This window comes from Nerophis lumbriciformis, linkage group LG23, assembly GCF_033978685.3.
Source record: "Nerophis lumbriciformis linkage group LG23, RoL_Nlum_v2.1, whole genome shotgun sequence".
In the NCBI taxonomy this organism is placed as follows: domain Eukaryota; kingdom Metazoa; phylum Chordata; class Actinopteri; order Syngnathiformes; family Syngnathidae; genus Nerophis; species Nerophis lumbriciformis.
This window is the reverse complement of record NC_084570.2, coordinates 17246246-17267500: the sequence shown is the minus strand read 5'-3', so window position 1 is coordinate 17267500 and position 21255 is coordinate 17246246. Positions and strand designations below refer to the sequence as shown.

The 21255-nt window shown below is 39.6% G+C and overlaps 1 protein-coding gene and 1 long non-coding RNA gene across 2 annotated transcripts in view; one reads left to right on the top strand and one right to left on the bottom strand.

Annotated features, from left to right (window-relative positions):
* LOC140679780 (uncharacterized) overlaps positions 1-21255 on the top strand; it is a 120256-nt gene that overhangs the window by 35141 nt on the left and 63860 nt on the right. The window lies entirely within an intron of this gene.
* slitrk6 (SLIT and NTRK-like family, member 6) overlaps positions 6247-21255 on the bottom strand; it is a 49674-nt gene continuing 34665 nt past the window's right edge. Inside the window, exon 2 of the mRNA XM_061985003.1 lies at positions 6247-9904. Coding sequence (XP_061840987.1) covers positions 7355-9889 — 2535 coding nt within the window. The 5' untranslated portion in view covers positions 9890-9904 and the 3' untranslated portion in view covers positions 6247-7354. The remainder of the gene's footprint in view (positions 9905-21255) is intronic.

The window sequence follows — 21255 nt, the reverse complement described above, 5'->3', positions numbered from 1 at the left end:
CCAAGACCCAACCTCTGGGTTGATGATTTTAGGTTGTCTTGAAGAATTTGGAGGTAATCCTCCTCTTTCATTGTCACATTTACTCTCTGTAAAGCACCAGTTCCATTGGCAGAAAAACAGGCCCAGAGCATAATACTACCACCACCATGCTTGACGGTAGGATGGTAGGATGGTGTTCTTGGGATTAAAGGCCTCACCTTTTCTCTTCCAAACATATTGCTGGGTATTGTGGCCAAACAGCTCCATTTTTGTTTCATCTGACATCACATGGACAAAGATAAGACCTTCTGCAGGAAAGTTTTGTGGTCAGATGAAACAAAAATTGAGCTGTTTGGCCACAATACCCAGCAATATGTTTGGAGGAGAAAAGGTGAGGCCTTTAATCCCAGGAACACCAATTCATACAGTCAAGCATGGTGGTAGTAGTATTATGCTCTGGGCCTGTTTTGCTGTCAATGGAACTGGTGCTTTACAGAGAGTAAATGGGACAATGAAAAAGAAAGATTACCTCCAAATTATTCAGGACAAACCAAAATCATTAGCCCGGAGGTTGGGTCTTGGGCGCAGTTGGGTGACCAACAAGTATGTGCTCCAATCACTCTATCACAAAAAAATAAGAGTTGTAGAAATGATTGGAAACTCAAGACAGCCATGACATTATTTCCTTCACAAGGGTATGTAAACTTTTGAGTACGACTATAATGTTTATTCATAAATTACTCATTGTTAAACGCGGTCCTCTGAGGGTAACCATAACTGCGATATGGCCCTCAATGAAAACGAGTTTGACACCCCTGATTTAAAGCATCCGTTACAAATTTATAGAACCTCAACAATCTAATGTCATTTTGCCCGAATTCACCGCAGTTCTTCCAGAAAGCTGCGGCACACGAGGCTGCAACAATCGCCAAACAAGTCAGTGAAATCCTGCTGTTTTAAGCAGCGCTTCTAAGAGATTCAGTGTATAAAAACAAAGTTTGTCCTTTTTTAACCTCTGAATAACGTGTTAAGGTTAAATCTAAGCCTCCCACTGGCAAAAAAAAACAAAAAACTTTTGTAGCGTTACTTACTTAAACAATTCCCAAGTGGGTTTACTACAAGTGCTCCACATTGGACCTACTCCTGTAATTTCCCCCTATAAATCTTTTATCCCCCTTAAAATGGAAAACAGTGCTTTGTTCGCCGTTTCGACATACCTTCTTGCTTGGAGCAGCTTTTCTTACCTTCGAATGTCTGACCTTTTGTGGAGCTGCAGAGCATCCTTCATAACCGCGTGGAGCGCACGAGGCCATAAACAAACATCTGTCATTGTGTTATCGTGTGCTGTTTTCACGTCTCCCGCTGCGAGGTTACATGCGTCGCTCTCGCAAGGAGTTTGGATTGTTATAGGAAATGTGTTGGCGAGCTGCAACCCCCCCCCAAACACAGCCATTGTTGTGTGATTAAGGAGTAGATTTGAGCCATCGCGCGGAAAACAGGGGTACAATGGAGGGGAGGATAACCAAATTAGTGCTTGGGCATGTGCGCGCCTGGATTTTTAGGAAGCTGATTCAGGCGGTAATCCAAAAAAGCTGAGATGTCAGTTGTGTAAAATTTGAATTTACGATAAATACATGTCACACACCCATTATTATTTATTTTTTTATAGGCGACAGCTCCAGGACACACAGATGGTGGTTGGAAAGTGCTTCCAACATTAAAGTAAACCTTTTACAATTGTTTCGTGTTCTTTAAAAGTAATATGTATTGCCAAGTTATCAGTCCTCCGTGTTGATTTGTTGTTTTAATGCTCAGCGAGACACAATGCAGGCATGTGAGCCATACTTGCCAACCTTGAGACCTCCGATTTCGGGAGGTTGGGGGGTGGGGGTTGGGGGACGTGGTCGGGGTGTCGCGGGGCGTCGCGGGGTGTGGTTAAGAGGGGAGGAGTATATTGACAGCTAGAATTCACCAAGTCAAGTATTTCATACATGTGTGTATATATATATATATATATATATATATATATATATATATATATATATATATATATATATATATATATATATATATATATATATATATACATATATATATATATCTACATCCTGAAAATATGCAAACAAAACTGTGTTTAGATAATTAATACTTCAAACTTGCATAAATAAATATTAAGGAATATAACATAACTTGGCTTCTGAGAGCTTCAAAATGTAATGAATAAAATGCTAAAGTTGTTGATAAACAAGCAATTATTTTAATAATTAAATATGGTCATTTTAAATGAATTATTATGATAATTTAAAATTAATTATTTCAAACATGTTTATTTTAATGCATAATTCTATGGCTGGATGTAATAAGGAGTCAGGAAAAAATACAAATAAAAATACAATTAATTTTGATGTTTTTAGCAAAATATAGTAAAAATGTATTTAGTTTTTTTTTTTTTTTAATTAATAAATATATTTATTTTTAGGTAAGATAAACATAATAATACAATTTATCTCTAGTCTGGATGATTTAGTTCTTGTCACCCTGTTGTCCTCCCGTCGTGAAAAAAGGCTGTCCTTACTCAGGTCCGGCTGAAAATCGGGAGACTTTCGGGAGAATATTTGTCCCGGGAGGTTTTCGGGTGAGGCGCTGAATTTCGGGAGTCTCTCGGAAAATTCGGGAGGGTTGGCAAGTATGATGTGAGCACCCTTTGAGGAAAACTGACCAAAAAAAAAAAAAGAGGAAAAAGTGCTGCAATGCAAGCCCCGAGGGGAAATTTTGAAAATCAAGACTACATTTAAAGTTAAAGTACCACTGATAGTCACACACACACTAGGTGTGGTGAAATCACCCTCTGCATTTGACCCATCCCCTTGTTCCACCCCCTGGGAGGTGAGGGGAGCAGTGAGCAGCGGCGTTGGCCGCACTTGGGAATCGTTTTGGTGATTTAACCCCCAATTCCAACCCTTGATGCTGAGTGCCAAGCAGAGAGGTAATGGGTCTAGGGCTGCAACAACTAATCGATTAAAATCAATTATAAAAATAGTTGGCGATTAATTTAGTCATCGATTCGTTCTATCTAAGCTATGCGCATGCCCAGAGGCTACTTTTTTATTTTTTATAAACCTTTATTTATAAACTGCAACATTTACAAACAGCTGAGAAACAATAATCAAAATAAGTATGGTGCCAGTATGCTGTTTTCTTTCCAATAAAATACTGGAAAGGATAGAAATGTAGTCTGTCTCTTTTATCCGATTAATCAAAGTAATAATCGACTATCAAATTAGTTGTTAGTTGCAGCCCTAAATGGGTCCCATTTTTATAGTCTTTGGTATGACTCGGCCGGGGTTTGAACCCACGACCTACCGATCTCAGGGCGGACACTCTAACCACAAGGTCACTGAATTTCCTGCAAGTGGGTGCATTCCTACACTATATTTTAACATTATTCTCATCTACCAACCTCTTTTATTTGGCTTTTTGACACTTAAATGTCAAATTCAATGTAAAACAGAATTTGTACGGTATTTTTTTTATTATTAATTTAGTAACAATATTATCATTGATAATGTAATGTAAAATTCTATCCATCCATCCATCCATTTTCTACCGCTTGTCCCTTTTGGGGTCGCGGGGGGGTGCTGGAGCCTATCTCAGCTGCATTCGGGCGGAAGGCGGTGTACACCCTGGACAAGTCGCCCTCTCATCACAGATGTAAAATTCTACAAAACCCAAAACCAGTAAAGTTGGCGCGTTGTTTGAATCGTTAATAACAGAATACAATTATTTTCAAATCCTTTTCAACTTATATTCAATTGAATAGACTGCAAAGACAAGATATTTAATGTTCGAACTGAGAAACATACTTTTTTTTTGCAAATATATCATTAATTTAGAATTTTATGGCAGCAACACATTGCAAAAAAGTTGTCACAGGGGCATTTTTACCACAGTGTTACATGGTATTTCCTTTTAACAACACTCAGTAAACGTTTGGGAACTGAGGATACAATTTTTGAAGCTTTTCAGGTGGAATTATTCCCCATTCTTTCTTGATCTACAGCTTAAGTTGTTCAACAGTCCGGGGTCTCAGTTGTCGTATTTTAGGCTTCATAATGCGCCACACATTTTTAATGGGAGACAGGTCTGGACTACGGGCAGGCCAGTCTAGTACCCGCACTCTTTTACTACAAAGCCACGCTGTTGTAACACATGCAGAATGTGGCTTGGCATTGTCTTGCTGAAATAAGCAGGGGCGTCCATGAAAACGACGTTGCTTGGATGGCAACATATGTTGCTCCAAAACCTGTATGTACCTTTCAGCATTAACAGATGTGTAAGTTACCCATGCCTCGGGCACTAATACACCCCCATACCATCATGGCTTTTGAACTTTGCACCTAAAACAATCCGGGTGGTTATTTTCCTCTTTGCTCCGGAGGACACGACGGCCACAGTTTCCAAAAACAATTTCAAATGTGGACTCGTCAGACCACAGAACACCAAATTTTGTTTAGATACTATTTTTTTGATATTGTAGTGAGTGTACATAATTCACCCACAGTGGGACGGGTTTTCACGGGACACATTTCCAGTGTTGTGTGTCGCACTGAAAAGCCACGGATGTTTAGTGACTGCTGGATTGTTGATAAGAAAACAAAGTTAGCGCCATATTTTGACACTCCTCCTTCTACTCCCATTCTTACACGCTACAATAAGTCATTGAAAAAGCGCGGAAGTGATATTTGGACGCGAAAACGAATGTTTAAAAACGCGGATTTCCGCGGACGTTTCCATCCCCGACAATTACATTTCCGTATTCCTTGTTGCACACATGCAGGAGTTGCATGAATTCCAAGAGGGCGCACATCTTGCCACAACACCGGCTAGAATTTTAGCTCGAGCTGCAACAAACGTGTCGTCTATCCACAGTGTGACACCTCCTCAACACTAGGGATGTAACGATATGAATATGTCATGTCACGGTTATTGTGACCGAAATGATTACGGATATTGCGGTATTGTTGAATGTGCTCAAAAAGTAGTGAAACCTTAGAACCAAGTTTATTGAAACATTTTTATAAAATAGAGTGACACAAAATATTTTCATTGGTATAATAGATATTAAGTATTGTTCTAGTTTTGCGAAGGTTTTAGAGTGTTTTTCTATGATGGGTTTAGGGCGCATCACTTGTATGCAACGTAGTTATATTAATGTATGTCGTTTTTTTAATGGGGACAGATGTTAATAACTCTCGTATTCGAGTTAGCATTTAAGCTAGATCATTTTCCAGTACATGAGGAGGACTTAAGTGTTATCAACCCCAGTTTTACGATAATTTTAATTTAAAACAATAATACTAACCGTTGGGACAGAAAAAGGAATGGCTAAGCACAAAAGCAGGACGACCGCAAAATCTAAAGCTTCAATGTAAAGTAGGGGTGATTGTTCCAGATGTCGATACTACTGATACCTAGTATAGTATCAGTATATAAACGATACTAAAGTGATTAGGTTCATATTTTTTTTGGCAAGTCATTTTTTTGGTCGTTTGTTTTTATTGTTTATGAATTTAAAGTCTCTAGAAACAGGAATATCTAATAGCTATTTAAATGGGTACTAGTTTTTGCTTTTGTTTAGTTATTGTCCAAATAAGCAGAATTCAATACCACACATTTAATTTATTATCGGATTTACAACAATAATAACAAATACAAAAAATTGAAAGATAAGCTTCATAAAACTGTGTTTTAGCAAGTAACGAAAGTAAATATCAAATAACTTTAAATTAGTATCGGTTCAGGACACAATATGATCTGGATCTGAGGCCAAAAACGTGGATTAGGACATCCCTGTTTTTTAACCTGCTCAGTGGCCTTGTGGTTAGTGTCCGCTCTGAGATCGGTAGGTCGTGAGTCATACCAAAGACTATAAAAATGGGACCTACTTCCTCCCTCCTTGGCACTCAGCATCAAGGGTTGGAATTGGGGGTTAAATCACCAAAAATTATTCCCGTTCACGGCCACCGCTGCTGCTCACTGCTCCCCTCACATCCCAGGTGGTGGAACAAGGGGATGGGTCAAATGCAGACAGTAATTTCACCACATCTAGTGTGTGTGTGACTATCAGTGGTACTTTTACTTAACTTTACACTCATACCCATTTATTGTACAAATAATAACTAATAAATAAATCCCAAAGGGGTTACTTTTCAATCACGCTGTGTAAAAAAATGTGCATGTCCATGTTTTTACATCATATTCTTTATTTTCTGTTTATCAGTTACAACTTCTGAATATGTTCTGTACAGCACTGAAGGCACACAAAACCAAAAGATAGAATGCAACATGACTATTTACAAGATGTACAGAATAAATAATTCAATCTAGTTAGGTAAAAAAGCTACGGAGTGTGTGCTTGGATGGACTTTATAAAGGGCACAAGGGGGAGTTTAGGGCAAACTCTAAATTCTGAACAATGTCCAAGTCGGGATAGTAGTCATCGACAGTCTTTTGCTTTTAGAACGAAGCATGAAATGGGGGAAACATGCATGAACGGGGAACATTTCAAACAAAGTCCGGTTCAGATCAAACATAAACGGGGGCCCGGGAAGAAAGAACATGTTTCAGCAGGTTAAAAGTTGATTGTCATGCACCGTATTGTGGCATCTGATTAGTGCAATGCATTCTACAAGACAATGGTTATGTACTGTACTTCTGAGTGTTTGCTAGACACAGAAATACTCCTCTCTGTGACCTGTTACACGCTTGTATAAAAATAAATAAACGTTCTGTGATTGCATTTGAAATATCTGACAAGAGAAAGTACAAAATCCATGCTTCTGATTTTCTGATGTACAGTGGATATTTTTTGCTGACCCACAAGCCCCGCCCCACCCCCCGCAGCCAACATATACCACCTGGCCCGTGGCACAATGAGCATTCGGGTTCCAGCAATCCAGCTGGCTTATGCTGACAGAGGGCGTAATCAGGTCAAACCCGGAGTGAGGATAGACTGATTAAAAACGCAATTCTAGGTCAAGTGGTGATTCAGATTCACTGTTTTTCAAACATCTGCTTTATCCTGACGGGATGGGCGGGGGCAGAGTCTTTGCCAATCAATTTGTTTGGCAGCCGCAGGTTTCGCATGGGTTAAAAAAAAACAAAAAACAGTCACATTTGGCCAAAAATGACACCTTTCACTGGCTACATAACATGGCTGTCAGATGACAAAATAACCGTTACATTCTGTGCTACAATTGGACTTAAAGTGACGTGCCCATTACAGATATTTCACACTGTGGAAAATACGAGAGGGCAAAGAGGACAAGGCACTTGTTTCGAAACGTCCCGTGTGATTTCTCTCTGCTGCCGAAGTTCAGTTATACGCAGCTTGATGCTCCACAATCTCCAAGTAGTCCGGCTCAGTATGTAAATTGGCCTTCAGTTCAAAGTACTCATTCTTAGTTTGCTCCAGCATGACCTTGCGCGGCCGGGAGTACATAATTGTCTCCATTAGCTTTAACTCCTCCTGGTGCCCGGGGACTTGCATTTCTACAGCCGGCTGTAGCTGGGCCATGTTTTTACGAAGGTACTCCGTAATTCCAAGTTGCTGCAGCTTGTTCTCCCGCTCCAGAATATTCCTGTACAAGGAATTCGGGTCCCCAAGAGTCAGAAACTCGGACGGGCACTCTCCCGGCATGGCTTTGAACTTTGAGCCCGGGTTGCCTGTAAGAGGGGAGGTGTTCTCCTTCTCCATGATGCTTCGGCAGACATGATTCTTAGAGCTGGGGTGGTCTAGGCCGTAATCCAGATCTGCGTCGTGCTCCTTTTGCTGAGAGCAGTAGGTTGGGTTCCGGCAGATCTGCACAATGGGACTGTGCGATCTCTCCTCGTACAGGGTGCCAGCTCCGGGTCTTTGTGTCAGAGTGTGATGTGTTGTTTTCTGCCCGTACATGCTGTAATGTAAGTGAATAGGACTGTTGCCGCTGTTTTCTCTCGGATGCTCGCCTGCTGCTTTTCTCTTTGCTCTGCGGCGTCGCCGGTGCACCACGAAAACAACCAGCCCCGCTGAGCAGAAGATAATCATTAAGACTAAAACAAGAAGACTTAGGATGAGCACGGAGAGTGGGACGCTGTCTGTGAGGGAGTTCAGAAAGCCTCTGCCAGAACCGTCCGGGCCCAGCGTGGCAGTCACGCTTTCTTCTCCATCCGGAGCCAAAGAGTGGGTGCCCAAACCGGTGCAGAGCACTTCGTGACGTAAGCTCCTAAGATCAGCCTGCATCGCTTTCTTTGGGGTGTGGCACAAAATGGAGCCCACCACTGTGTCTTTTCTCAGTTTTTCCACCCACTGTTTGAGGCTGAACAAGTCACAGCTGCAGTCCCAAGGGTTGTCCTCGAAATAAATCTGCTCTAATGAGTCGAGTTGATCAAGCACGTTGCTCACTGGCAGGTGCATGAACAGATTTTTCCTCAGATTTAATTTGGTGAGGGGTGCATTGCGAAATATCTGTGCAGGAAGCGAGCTGAGCAGGTTGTTGTTTAATGATAACAGATTAAGGTTTGGCAGGGGATTAAATGTGCCTGGAGCGATGTCCTTGATAAGGTTATATTCCAGGTACAAGTATTCGAGGTTGTGGAGCCCCACAAACATTGTGGAGTAAAGTTTTTCAATTCTGTTGCCGTTCAAATGCAGTTTCTTCAAACTGCTCAAACTGAGGAAAGTCTCGTTGTCGATATAATCGATCCTATTATTTGCCAAATTGAGCAATTCCAGCCCATCATAGGTAACAAAATCATACCTGTACAGTTTCTGAATCATATTTCCTGTCATGACCATTTTAGCAGGGCTTTGCTGAAGTATTCCGATATCTGAAACCTTTTGAATTCCTCTGTCTTGACAATGCATCAAAAACCCAGCCACAGGGTGATTGTGACAGGAACAATGCTCTACACAAGGACTACCGGGAATGTGAGACGGTGTTGGCTCCTTGGCGTCGTCTCTGGCATCAGTCAACTTGGGATTCTGCGCCCCTTTGGACGAGGGCGTAACAACCATATCCAGTGACTTGGAGGGTTCCTCTAAATTGATATCTGCGTGGGACGGACAGAGAATTTCTCGCTTGACTTTAGCTAAGATGGTGCCCTTGAGATTCTTTGGTGTGCTGCAGACCACCTCCCCGATTGCAGACTGGCCCCGCATGTTCTCCATCCAGATTTTTAAATGCAAAATATCACAGTCACACAACCATTGATTATCCTCCAAGAGTAGTTCCATAATCCGACCGATGTGCTCTAAAAACCCAACAAAAGGCAGCGTCTGGAGCTTATTGCCACGCAGGTCCAGGTGGGTGAGAGGCACAAAACGGAAAATGTTGTTTGGTAAAAACTCGATGGAATTGTCATTGAGGATTAAGACCTTGAGGCGGATCAGTTTGTTAAAGGCCCCTGGCTCTATGACCTGAATGAAGTTTGTGTCAGCTTGGAGAAACTCCAAATTCACCAGGCCTTGAAAAGTGTCCTCTCTGAGTGTGACCAGGAAGTTTCTGTTGATGTGGAGTTTTTTCAAAGAACCAAGAGCACTGAAAACCCCTGGTTCCAATTCTTGTATGCTATTCCCTCCGATGTGCAGCGAAAGGGCATTTTTCAGCCCTTCCATTTCCTCGGTGTGAAGCTCAACCAAGTCGTTTTTGTAAAGGTTCAGGTGGAAGGGCACATCTGACGGGACTTTAATTTGGGAGATGGTGCTCAGGTTTCTCTGCTCGCAGTTGATGTAGAAGATGCCGTCCTTTGCCTCGCAGGAGCACAAGGAGTCACAAGACTCGCTAATGGAGGTCGACGGCTGTAAGGGATGAGAATCTTGGCATCGGATCGCCTTCAAAAACAAGCTGACCAAAATCAGACAGGGCAACATGATGGTCTGTGATACCTGTAATGAAAAAAAGTGGGAGAGGAGAGGGGAAAAAAAGATATTAGGTTCAACCAGTTTCATATACACAAGATGTCTAAAATTGCATTCTGTTGTTTTAGTTGTTGTCTTTGAATTAGAGTTGTGGCCAAAAATCTGTATAAAATACATCGCCGACAAATTAAATTGTTGATATAAGTTGGTGATATGATCACTCTTTTTTTTCTGGAAGGAAATGAAGGTCAACACGAATCGTGACTGACGAGGAAAAAAAGGCTGCATCCACTGGCAACAAAACTGTGAGAGAAACCATCGAAAGCAATGATCGCTTTAATTTTTCATGTGTGTGAGCAAACACAAAAACTCCATGAGCATTCAGTGGAGCACCTGTGAACAACATCAGACGTGCACACTGTGGCTACACCAGCAGCACACCTGTCCCAAACTTGACTAAATAACAAGTTACATTTCTTATTATCATTATCAAATGACAGCAGTTATTTCCATGAGATTATTTTCTAATATAAGTGTTTTGGCCCACTTATAATGACAATAACAAAACATATTGTTTTTCATGAGCTGTGTTAGGGCTTGGCGATATATCGAGTTTGTAAGATGTATCGATATATTTTTAAACAGGATATGAATTCAGAAAATATCGTAATATCGATATAATATATTCCACGTTAAAATTAGCAAACGCTGTTTATTTGTTGTTTCCTGGTTCTCCCCTGTTCCCCCTCCACGGGCTACTAAACACCTCCCCTTCCACCTTCCAAAATGTGCTTGCACGTATAAAAACATCCATGATTGGTTGGTTGTTTACTATGATGAGTCACAATTAGGGACAGGCCAATCAGAGGCAAGATAGGGCGGGTCATCGAACCAGGAAGGGAAATCACAAAGTGCCTGCCTGCAAATATTTTTATCAGAGTTTGATACATTTTGTATTATTTGCACAGCTATGTTATTTATTTTACGTAGAAATAATATTTTTATAATTTATTTATGTTTTGTATTTTTGTACTACTTAAACAGTTTATTTTCTGTGCTGTTAATACCCATCTTGACTAACTGGGTTAATAAAAGTGTCACTGACTGTTTACACTACAGTTGTCATTCACTTCAATTTCACTGAATATCGCTCAAAAATTAACATCTTTATATGTATACTTTCACCGAAAAGTAAGTAAAAATATATCGAGGTATACTTTTTCGTCCATATCGCTCAGCCCTAACCTGTGTACTAGTATTGTTTGTCTGGGTGGAGGTCCTGCTTTGTAAATAATTTGTACTCCTTTGAGACATTGCATTTAGTTCCCATTAAAACATTCACATGTTGCACAATGAGATGTAAGCATAGGATCATGTGTACATTCCTGTAACTTTCTGTTTGTAAAAAATACATTTGTATTAGTATTTATTTAATATACTGACAGCATTTCATGGTTAATATTTATAAATTAAGATTCTTAATAAATGACAGTAGGATAAGCGCACATTTGATTGGTAAATCATAGTGGAACGACCTGGAATTACAATGAAGTGATCGATGGAATGCACGTCCTCTTTAAAGCGTCTCGACAGACATTAATTACAATAATTGAACAACAATGACAAAAACTGTTTCCTCTGTCGTTGCCGCGTGACATTGAAAATTGTTAAGCGCTTTTTTATTTTTTTTATTTTGTGCGTGGCATAGATTTGCTGAGAGTATGGAAACATTTCACTCTAAACACATCAAAGACAATAATAAATAAATTGCTCAAAAATCAAAAGTGCCTTACTTTTAATGGTAGTACATCTGTGATGCAGGAGCATTCAAAGCAGAGGCATGTTTACGACTCTCCTCGGTGAGATAGTTAGCTTGCTAGCTAGCTAGCTAGCTAACAAAGAAGGGACGGAGTTGTGTGAAAAATACCGTGAACGATCATTCTAGCCAACTTGCCAAGCTGATCTTTGTCTATATACTTGTGTACAGCTTTTTAAACACATCATCATCACAAAATGCACTTTTGTTTTTGAGGAACCTAGACAGCTGCCGTTTTGACCCTCCTTTGTTTACAACAGTGGTCCCCAAACTACGGCCCGCGGCACGTCCCCAGTTAATTTTTGTCAACATTAAAGTTAAAACATTGCTAATGAATATTTTCAAGATTGTTAGTCATTGGCCGTGAGCATTTGACCCTGTAACCCTAATATACAGGTACCAACTCAGACTTTCCTAGTCATAGTCTAAATAATCCAAAAACAACACAGAGGTAATATTCATGGTACAAAACCCACAACCAGCCAAAGGAACTTTGTGGACAATATAAAAAAAATGTCCATGTACATGTACAATTTAAAATTACTCCCATTTAAATCCACTACATAGCATAATGGGTAAAATGCAAAACATTCTTTCTCCAAACTTTGACGAGTATGAGGCATTTTAGCTGCTTGATATTTCGGATGGATTACAAAACATGAAGGAGGTTGTTTGGGAAGTAAACAAGGTAGGAGTGGCTCACATACACTTATTATTCAATATTTTATAGTTTATACTTCATATTGTAGTGAAGTGGGGTTGTGACTAGTGTTGTGCAATTGACAATATCAATTAATGAAATTTGGCTGATGAAATAATGCATGTTGATGACACATTCTAGCTGTGTACCGCAAATTTGACCAGAGAACAGAGGCGTCCTCAACACAATGTAGCGTCCTCGCTAGTAAAAAATGTCCCTCCAGAGTAAAACTTCTAAATCAATAAACCTTGCCTTCGTGGCGTTTCTTACAGGTATTATTATTACTGGAGGATGAAAAATAGCTGACCATGCTGCACTACACACTGTAGGAAGATAGAAAAAAGCTAAACGCTAAGCTAAAGCTCTCGAATGTAAACATTAATAAACAAGGGTGGGTGAATTGATACAAATATCAACAGGAACGATACAAAGTATAGTATCAGTATATGGTCGTTACTGCAGATCAATGTTTTTTATCATCACAAAATCGTCTTTTGGTGTTTTTGTTAATTGTTTACAAACTCAAGAAATAATTGTAGTTTTTTGCTTTTGTTTAGTTATTTTGCACTTTGACGTTATCATCAATGGGAATAAGGAAATAATAATAATAATAATAATAATAACATCCAATGATATCATTCCAGCACCATTTTGTGTTTTTGTCTGATCAACAATGGAATCCTTTAATGATTTTAAACATTTTAGGTATGAACATTGGTATAAACACTATTAACTAGATCCACTCGACGTCCATTGCACCGGTCGGCCAGGGGGGGTCCCAACATCTGTGGTCCCCTCCAAGGTTTCTCATTATATCCCATTGGGTTGATTTTTTCTTGCCCTGATGTGGGATCTGAGCCGAGGATGTCGTTGTGGCTTGTGCAGACCTTTGAGACACTTGTGATTAAGGGCTATATAAATAAACTTTGATTGATTGATTGATTGAACATTAGTATGGCCAATTCTGCCCAAGTAAATACTTTGTGTCGGAAGGATTGATACCCATTCATCCATCCATTTTCTACTGATTGTCCTTATCCATCCATCCATCCATTTCCTACCGCTTATCCCTTTCGGGGTCGCGGTTGGTCCAAATTTGTAATATCGCCCAAAACTAAAGTATCCAAACAACAGAAGAAAAGGCGCTTACATGTAGTTCTGAGAAAATAAAACAATAGGAAATAATGCAATACGTTTCCGCAAATGTCAGCAGTCAAATTAGGAGACTTTGTAACCTGTTATGAAATGCTTCTATTATAGTTTATATGCCAAATAATATATTGTGATTTTTCAAAATGCAATATATATCGCAACATAGACTTTAGGTAATATTGCCCATCCAGTAGGGGTGTAACGGTACGTGTATTTGTATTGAACCCTTTCGGTACGGGGGTTTCGGTTCGGTTCGGAGGTGTACCGAACGAGTTTCCACACGAACATATGAAGTAGCCGCCTAAGCTAAAGTCTTAACAAGCTGCTACACTTTCTGCCTCTTCTCTGTCAGTACTCTACACAACACCCAGCATTGTCCCACCCACACAACCATCTGATTGGTTACACGCAGAGCGGTAACAGCCAATCAGCAGTGCGTATTCAGAGCGGTAACAGCCAATCAACAGTGCGTATTCAGAGCGCATGTAGTCAGTGCTTAGCGTTTAGCAGGTAAGCATCAGGCAGCGGACTCTCCCCAATTTATAATAAACACCTCCCAGTCAACTACTAGTAACATACTGTAACTATGAGCCCGTTGACCTTCTAGAAATATAAAAGACAGCTCAGCTCGATCGCAGTCCTGGCTTGAGGTGAAGGCTAATTCGCTTTTAGCGTAACATTAGTTCATTTTGCGGTGTGCGTGTGTGTGTGTTACGGACAGCAAAGCCCTGTCTGTCTGTTATTTCACTTCACCTTTTTCTGTGTCGATTGAGCTGTGTTGAAGCAGCAACAAAGGACATTACGTTAAATGAAGAGTTTCTGTCTGATAGTTTATATAATAATGTAAGTGCATCATAAATCCTACATGAACTCCATGGTGTTCAGGGATGAATAGTCTCTCCTATTGCTATTGTACTATTTTCTCAGCTATAGTTACATTAATCATTAGTATTGATGCGCTTACTGACCTTGAAGCTATTTTATTTGGTACATGGTGAAATGACAAGTGTGACCAGTAGATGGCAGTCACACATAAGAGATACGTGTAGACTGCAATATAATGGTAGTCACACATAAGAGATACATGTAGACTGCAATATGACTTAAGTAAACAACAACAAAATTGTATATGTTCCATTGAAAATATAGAACATTACACACGGCGTTCAAAAATGTATCAAAATGTTTTAGTACGACTTTGGTAAGCTTGTACTGTGCTTCAACATACGAGTATTAATATGGTGTGTATATAAGGTAAGACATATTATCTGGCGTTTTGTTTCGTAATATCATCCAAAAGCAACTTTTCTTACCTTCTGGTACCTGCTGATCTGTATTTGGGATTTGCATAAATCCTGAAAATTTCCGCGCGTCCGCCTTTGTAATCTGTGCCGACACCGTAGTCTATAAGCTTCTTCTTTTTCTCTATCTTCTTGTTATGGGACATTCATCCTCCGCTGTTGCCTTTTCTAATATAAAGTAGTGTAAAGTTCTTACTTATATCTGAAAAATGTATCAAAATGTTTTAGTACGACTTTGGTAAACTATGAAGCCGCACCGCTTGATGGATTGTACCGCTCATCGGCAGTGCGCCCTATAATCTGGTGCGCCCTATGGTATATACGGTAATATAGAAATTCATCACAGCTGTTTATCCATTTTATGGAGGAATGTCGTTTATCATACAACTGGCACCAAATGTTAGTAAAAAGTATTGATTTTTAATCAAAAATAATTTTGAATCGGGAATTGGTTCTAAATCAAATCGCTACCCCCTAGACTCGAATCGAATCGTGCGGTGCCCAAATATTTACAGCCCTAATGCTTGGTATGCATTGTCCGATTTATTGGTAAGTGAAGCAAAATAACACAAAATTACAAGTGTGAAGTCAGCCTTCGACGAGGTAAATACCCTCAAGCAGCTAATGGAATTCCAAATAATACCCTCTTCAGCCATTTACTGATAAATATACATTTCAAAGGCTAAGCGACACACAAAGGCGACATTTCTTTCTTATGACTCAATGTTTGAGCCTCCCTATGCTGTGCATCAACTGTATATGACTCACACAGGGCGACTCTGTTCAAATGCTCGCTCAAGAACACATTTATGAGACATTTTCGGCCGGTTATCTCTCAAGTGGACCGAATAGATAGCGCCACAAACCGTGGTATGTGCCGCACTGCTCCGTCAATAACAAGAGTCTCGTTAATCTGATTGAAATGACAAAAGATCAAAGGGATGAATCGCTCTCGCGAACTGACCGTGTGATAACTTTCATCACGTAACTGATGGGAAGGTGGGAAAGGACAGCTGTCCTACTTCACAAAGCTGAGCCTCGGAAATGCTTCATGCCAACAGGGAAGTGCATGCTTTGCAGATCCAAAACATCTGATTCTGTTCAAAACTTCCTCACAAACTGAAGTCAATGAGACACTGCAAACAGTGGGCCCCATTCAGCAATAAGTTCCTAATTTTTCCTCTTATCTTTCTTCTTAAGTGATTTGAAGAGGAGTCCATTAAAATTCATGACGTGTTCTTAAACAGCCCAATTGTTCCCACCTTCTGTTCTTAAGTTGCTGAATGCCAAATGGTTAGCTTGTGCGTGTCTATCATAATTTGCATATAAACACACCCTAATTTCCCCAATATGCATATGTAAACACCCTTAATTCCGTAAGTTGCATCGGTAAATGACCTTAATTTCCCTTATTAGGGCACAATTCCAGCGGAAAAGCGAACATCAAACACACAGAGAAAACACAAACACATTACAGAAGAGAAATTCGTATTATCCCGCAGGGGAATTACATAATGTCAAAACGTAAGTTTAAGAAAGGGGGGACTGCTGAGGTAGCCTAAAGCGTTCAAATAAATATTTGTCACTTCGGGCAAATAGGTCTACATGGTCGTGAAATATGCACTCCCTCCCCAGGGCATGATCTGCGGCATCTTGCAGTAGCAGCAAAAGCATTGCCATTGTGTGAGTTGAGTCTTTTAAAGAGTCACCAATCACTAAATCAACGCCCCGGTAATTGGTGTGTGTGTGTGTGTGTGTGTGTGTGTGTGTGTGTGTACGCGCAAAGTATTTTGAAATGTCTCTGTATTGCTCATTTTGCTATATGTCTGTCTGTCTGTCTTATCTATCTATCTATCTATCTATGATATTAATTTAACATTAGACAATAGAAGTAAGGGAACTTGTCATACTTAAGAACAAATAGGCCACCCTAAGAGTGCTCTGGAGCACTCGTAGATTTTGTTCTTACCTACGAACAAATCCCAGCTAATAAAACATTGGTGAATACAAAAATCTCCTTAAAAACTTCGTAAGTGGACCTAGGAACAACATTTGTTCTTAAAGGGGAACATTATCACCAGACCTATGTAAGCGTCAATATATACCTTGATGTTGCAGAAAAAATACCATATATTTTTTTAACCGATTTCCGAACTCTAAATGGGTGAATTTTGGCCAATTAAACGCCTTTCTAATATTCGCTCTCGGAGCGATGACGTCACAATGTGACGTCGCATCAGGAAGCAATCCGCCATTTTCTCAAACACCGAGTCAAATCAGCTCTGTTATTTTCCGTTTTTTCGACTGTTTTCCGTACCTTGGAGACATCATGCCTTGTCGGTGTGTTGTCGGAGGGTGTAACAAGTTGCACCACTGGCCCAAAGATGCAAAAGTGGCAAGAAATTGGACGTTTGCATACTTTACCGACGAAAGCTATGCTACGACAGAGATGGCAAGAATGTGTGGATATCCTGCGACACTCAAAGCAGATGCATTTCCAAAGATAAAGTCAAAGAAATCTGCCGGAGTGTGTGAGCAATTCAGGGACAAAGGTACTCGGTAGCACGGCAAGCAATGGCGGCAGTTTGTTCCCGCAGACGAGCGAGCTAAACCCCCTGGATGTCTTGGCTCACACCGTCCCTTATGCCACCGAAGATGATCAAGAGAAGAATATCGACCCTAGCTTCCCTGGCCTGCTGACATGAGGGTATGTCTACAGAATATATTAATTGATGAAAATTGGGCTGTCTGCACTCTCAAAGTGCATGTTGTTGCCAAATGTATTTCATATGCTGTAAACCTAGTTCATACTTGTTAGTTTCCTTTAATGCCAAACAAACACATACCAATCGTTGGTTAGAAGGCGATCGCCAAATTCGTCCTCGCTTTCTCCCGTGTCGCTGGCTGTCGTGTCGTTTTCGTCGGTTTCGCTTGCATACGGTTCAAACCGATATGGTTCAATAGCTTCAGTTTCTTCTTCAATTTCGTGTTCGCTACCTGCCTCCACACTACAACCATCCGTTTCAATACATTCGTAATCTGTTGAATCGCTTAAGCCGCTGAAATGCGAGTCTGAATCCGAGCTAATGTCGCTATAGCTTGCTGTTCTTTCCGCCATGTTTGTTTGTGTTGGCTTCACTATGTGACGTCACAGGAAAATGGACGGGTGTATATAACGATGGTTAAAATCAGGCACTTTGAAGCTTTTTTTAGGGATATTGCGTGATGGGTAAAATTTTAAAAAAACTTCGAAAAATATAATAAGCCACTGGAAACTGATTTTTAATGGTTTTAACAATTCTGAAATTGTGATAATGTTCCCCTTTAAGAACGGTTGCTGAATGGGGCCCATTGTCTAAACTAGGATGTATATTTTGTCTGGTTAATTAGTTCTGTCACCCTCAGGATTTATTATTTAAAATCAATTACCAAGTTGCAAAACGTATCGGAGGATTTGCGTGAAAAATAACGCCATTGCCGATTAACGCCCTTCTGGCTGATAATTTTTTTTTACCCTGGCAGACGGAAACGGCAAGCAGCTATGAGTCTCCATACAGTGTGGAACCACTCCCCTGAGTTAATATTTCAGTTCAATTCCGTTTCAGTTTATTTGGAACATGCATACTATACAATGTAATGCATCACACAATTCCAGTTGTTTCATTACATCACGTCCGAAAAGGAGTAGGAAGAAGCAGAGCTTAATTAATCCTACCCCTTTTCATACCATAGCAATGCTATCCAATGTCCTTGTTCTCTGTAACAGAACAGTGAACAAATAAATGATAAATACATAATATACCATAGTAAGCAAACAAATATTAAATACATAAATAATATTTGTCTCAATAAAAAAAAAGGGAAAAAAAGGGTTCAAGATGTTCATCATATTTCTTGTTCTGTGTACTTTGTGGACACTTGTTGTTTGAACAGTTTTTTTTAATAAATCATATTAGTGCTTTGTTTGATTTTCTTGCTTATTTCATTCCATAATTTAATTCCAAGTACAGATATGCTAAATGTTTTAAGTGTTGTACGAGCATACAAATGTTTTAAATTAGATTTTCCTCTAATGTTATATTTCTCCTCTTTTGTTGAGAATAATTGTTGTATATTCTTGGGTAGCAGGTTATAGTTTGCTTTATACATCATTTTAGATGTTTGCAAATGCACCAAATCATTGATTTCCAATAATTGTGATTCAATAAATAAAGGGTTTGTATGTTCTCTATATCCAACATTATGTATTATTCTAATTGATCTTTTTTGTAACACAGTTAGTGAATGAAGCGCACATTTGTAGTTGTTTCCCCATATTTCTGCACTATAACTCAGATATGGTAACACTAGCGAGCAGTAAAGAATATGAAGTGATTTTTGGTCTCAAACATGTTTTGCTTTATTCATTATTGACGTGTTTCTTACTACTTTATGTTGTATATTTTTTACATGGGATTTCCACTTAATTTTATCATGTATTATTACACCCAAAAATGTGTTTTCTTTTACCCTTTCAATGTCTACTCCGTCTATCTGTATTTGTTTGGAGCAAATAAACCGCATCATCATTATGTATGTATGGCTGTACGATTTTGAAAAAAAAAAAAACTTAGTCGGCATTTTTCTCTCAAACTTTGATTTGATTTGAGATGTTTATATTTCATACCAAAAAAAAGCATAAAACTGCGAAAATGACGAGTGTCATGTTACTTTTATAGAGATGTCCGATAATGGCTTTTTTGCCGATATCCGATATTCCGATAATGTCCAACTCTTAATTACCGATTCCGATATCAACCGATACCGATATGTACAGTCGTGGAATTAACACATTATTATGCCTAATTTTGTTGTGATGCCCCGCTGGATGCATTAAACAATGTAACAAGGTTTTCCAAAATAAATCAACTCAAGTTATGGAAAAAAATGCCAACATGGCACTGCCATATTTATTATTGAAGTCACAAAGTGCATTATTTTTTTAACATGCCTCAAAACAGCAGCTTGGAATTTGGGACATGCGCTCCCTGAGAGAGCATGAGGAGGTTGAGGTGGGCGGGGTTGAGGTGTGTGTGTGTGTGGGGGGGGTGGGGGGGTGTATATTGTGCTGCAAGGGGTTCTGGGTATTTGTTCTGTTGTGTTTATGTTGTGTTACGGTGCGGATTTTCTCACAAAATGTGTTTGTCATTCTTGTTTGGTGTGGGTTCACAGTGTGGCGCATATTTGTAACAGTGTTAAAGTTGTTTATACGGCCACTCTCAGTGTGACCTGTATGGCTGTTGACCAAGTATGCGTGGCATTCACTTGTGTGTGTGAAAAGCCGTAGATATTATGTGACTGGGCCGGCACGCAAAGGCAGTGCCTTTAAGGTTTATTGGCGCTCTGCACTTCTCCCTACGTCCGTGTACACAGTGGCGTTTTAAAAAGTCATACATTTTACTTTTTGAAACCGATACCGATAATTTTGAAACCGATACCGATAATTTCCGATATTACATTTTAAAGCATTTATCGGCCGATATTATCGGCAGTCCGATATTATCGGACATCTCTACTTTTAGACTGTCAATCAACATATTCTTGTCTCAAGGTGCCACACAGAACAAAATGCAATACTCTGCTTTAATACATATTTGGCTTTATGCAAACAGACAGAGAGCTTTTTTCTTCATCATGCTTTCAAACTGAGAAAATAATCGATAAAAACCATACAGTGTTTATAATGTAATGTAATCATGATATATAATAATGCAAGTACCCATTGAAAATGATATACCGTATTTTTCGGAGTATAAGTCGCACCGGAGTATAAGTCGCACCTGCCCAAAATGCATAATAAAAAAGGAAAAAAACATATAAGTTGCACTGGAGCCCGGCCAAACTATGAAAAAAACTGCGACTCATAGTCCGAAAAATACGGTACACTTATATATCTCATTACTGTAGGATTATTTACCACTGTACTTTAATTGGAAGGTAAATAACTTTATCATAAATAAACAAAAATTAAAATGGGCTCATTTCTGTAAGCAAATTTACTGAAATAAATATTGAACATCTTAAAGTGCATTTTTTTCCCAGCTGTAAAAATGAGGTTGAGCGTTGTCTTTTTGTTTATCGCGAGCCTATTCATCCGTATTGATGAGCTCATATTGCCCACCCGATTTGAAGCTGAAATATTATCACAACGGGACATTTGGCTTGGTAATCATATTTTTTTCTTCTAATTTTTGTTACTTTTTGGCACTTCTCACAAGCGAGTCGCGAGTGGAGAGGCTGTCTTTACATCAAGACAAAGATTGCAAATGACTGAAAAGAGGGCTCACTGCGTTCAGTTAATTCTACTGTTAAATAAACGCGCTCAGGTGCTGAGAGCGATGCACAGGGTGAGACGTCTTTCTCCCTGTTT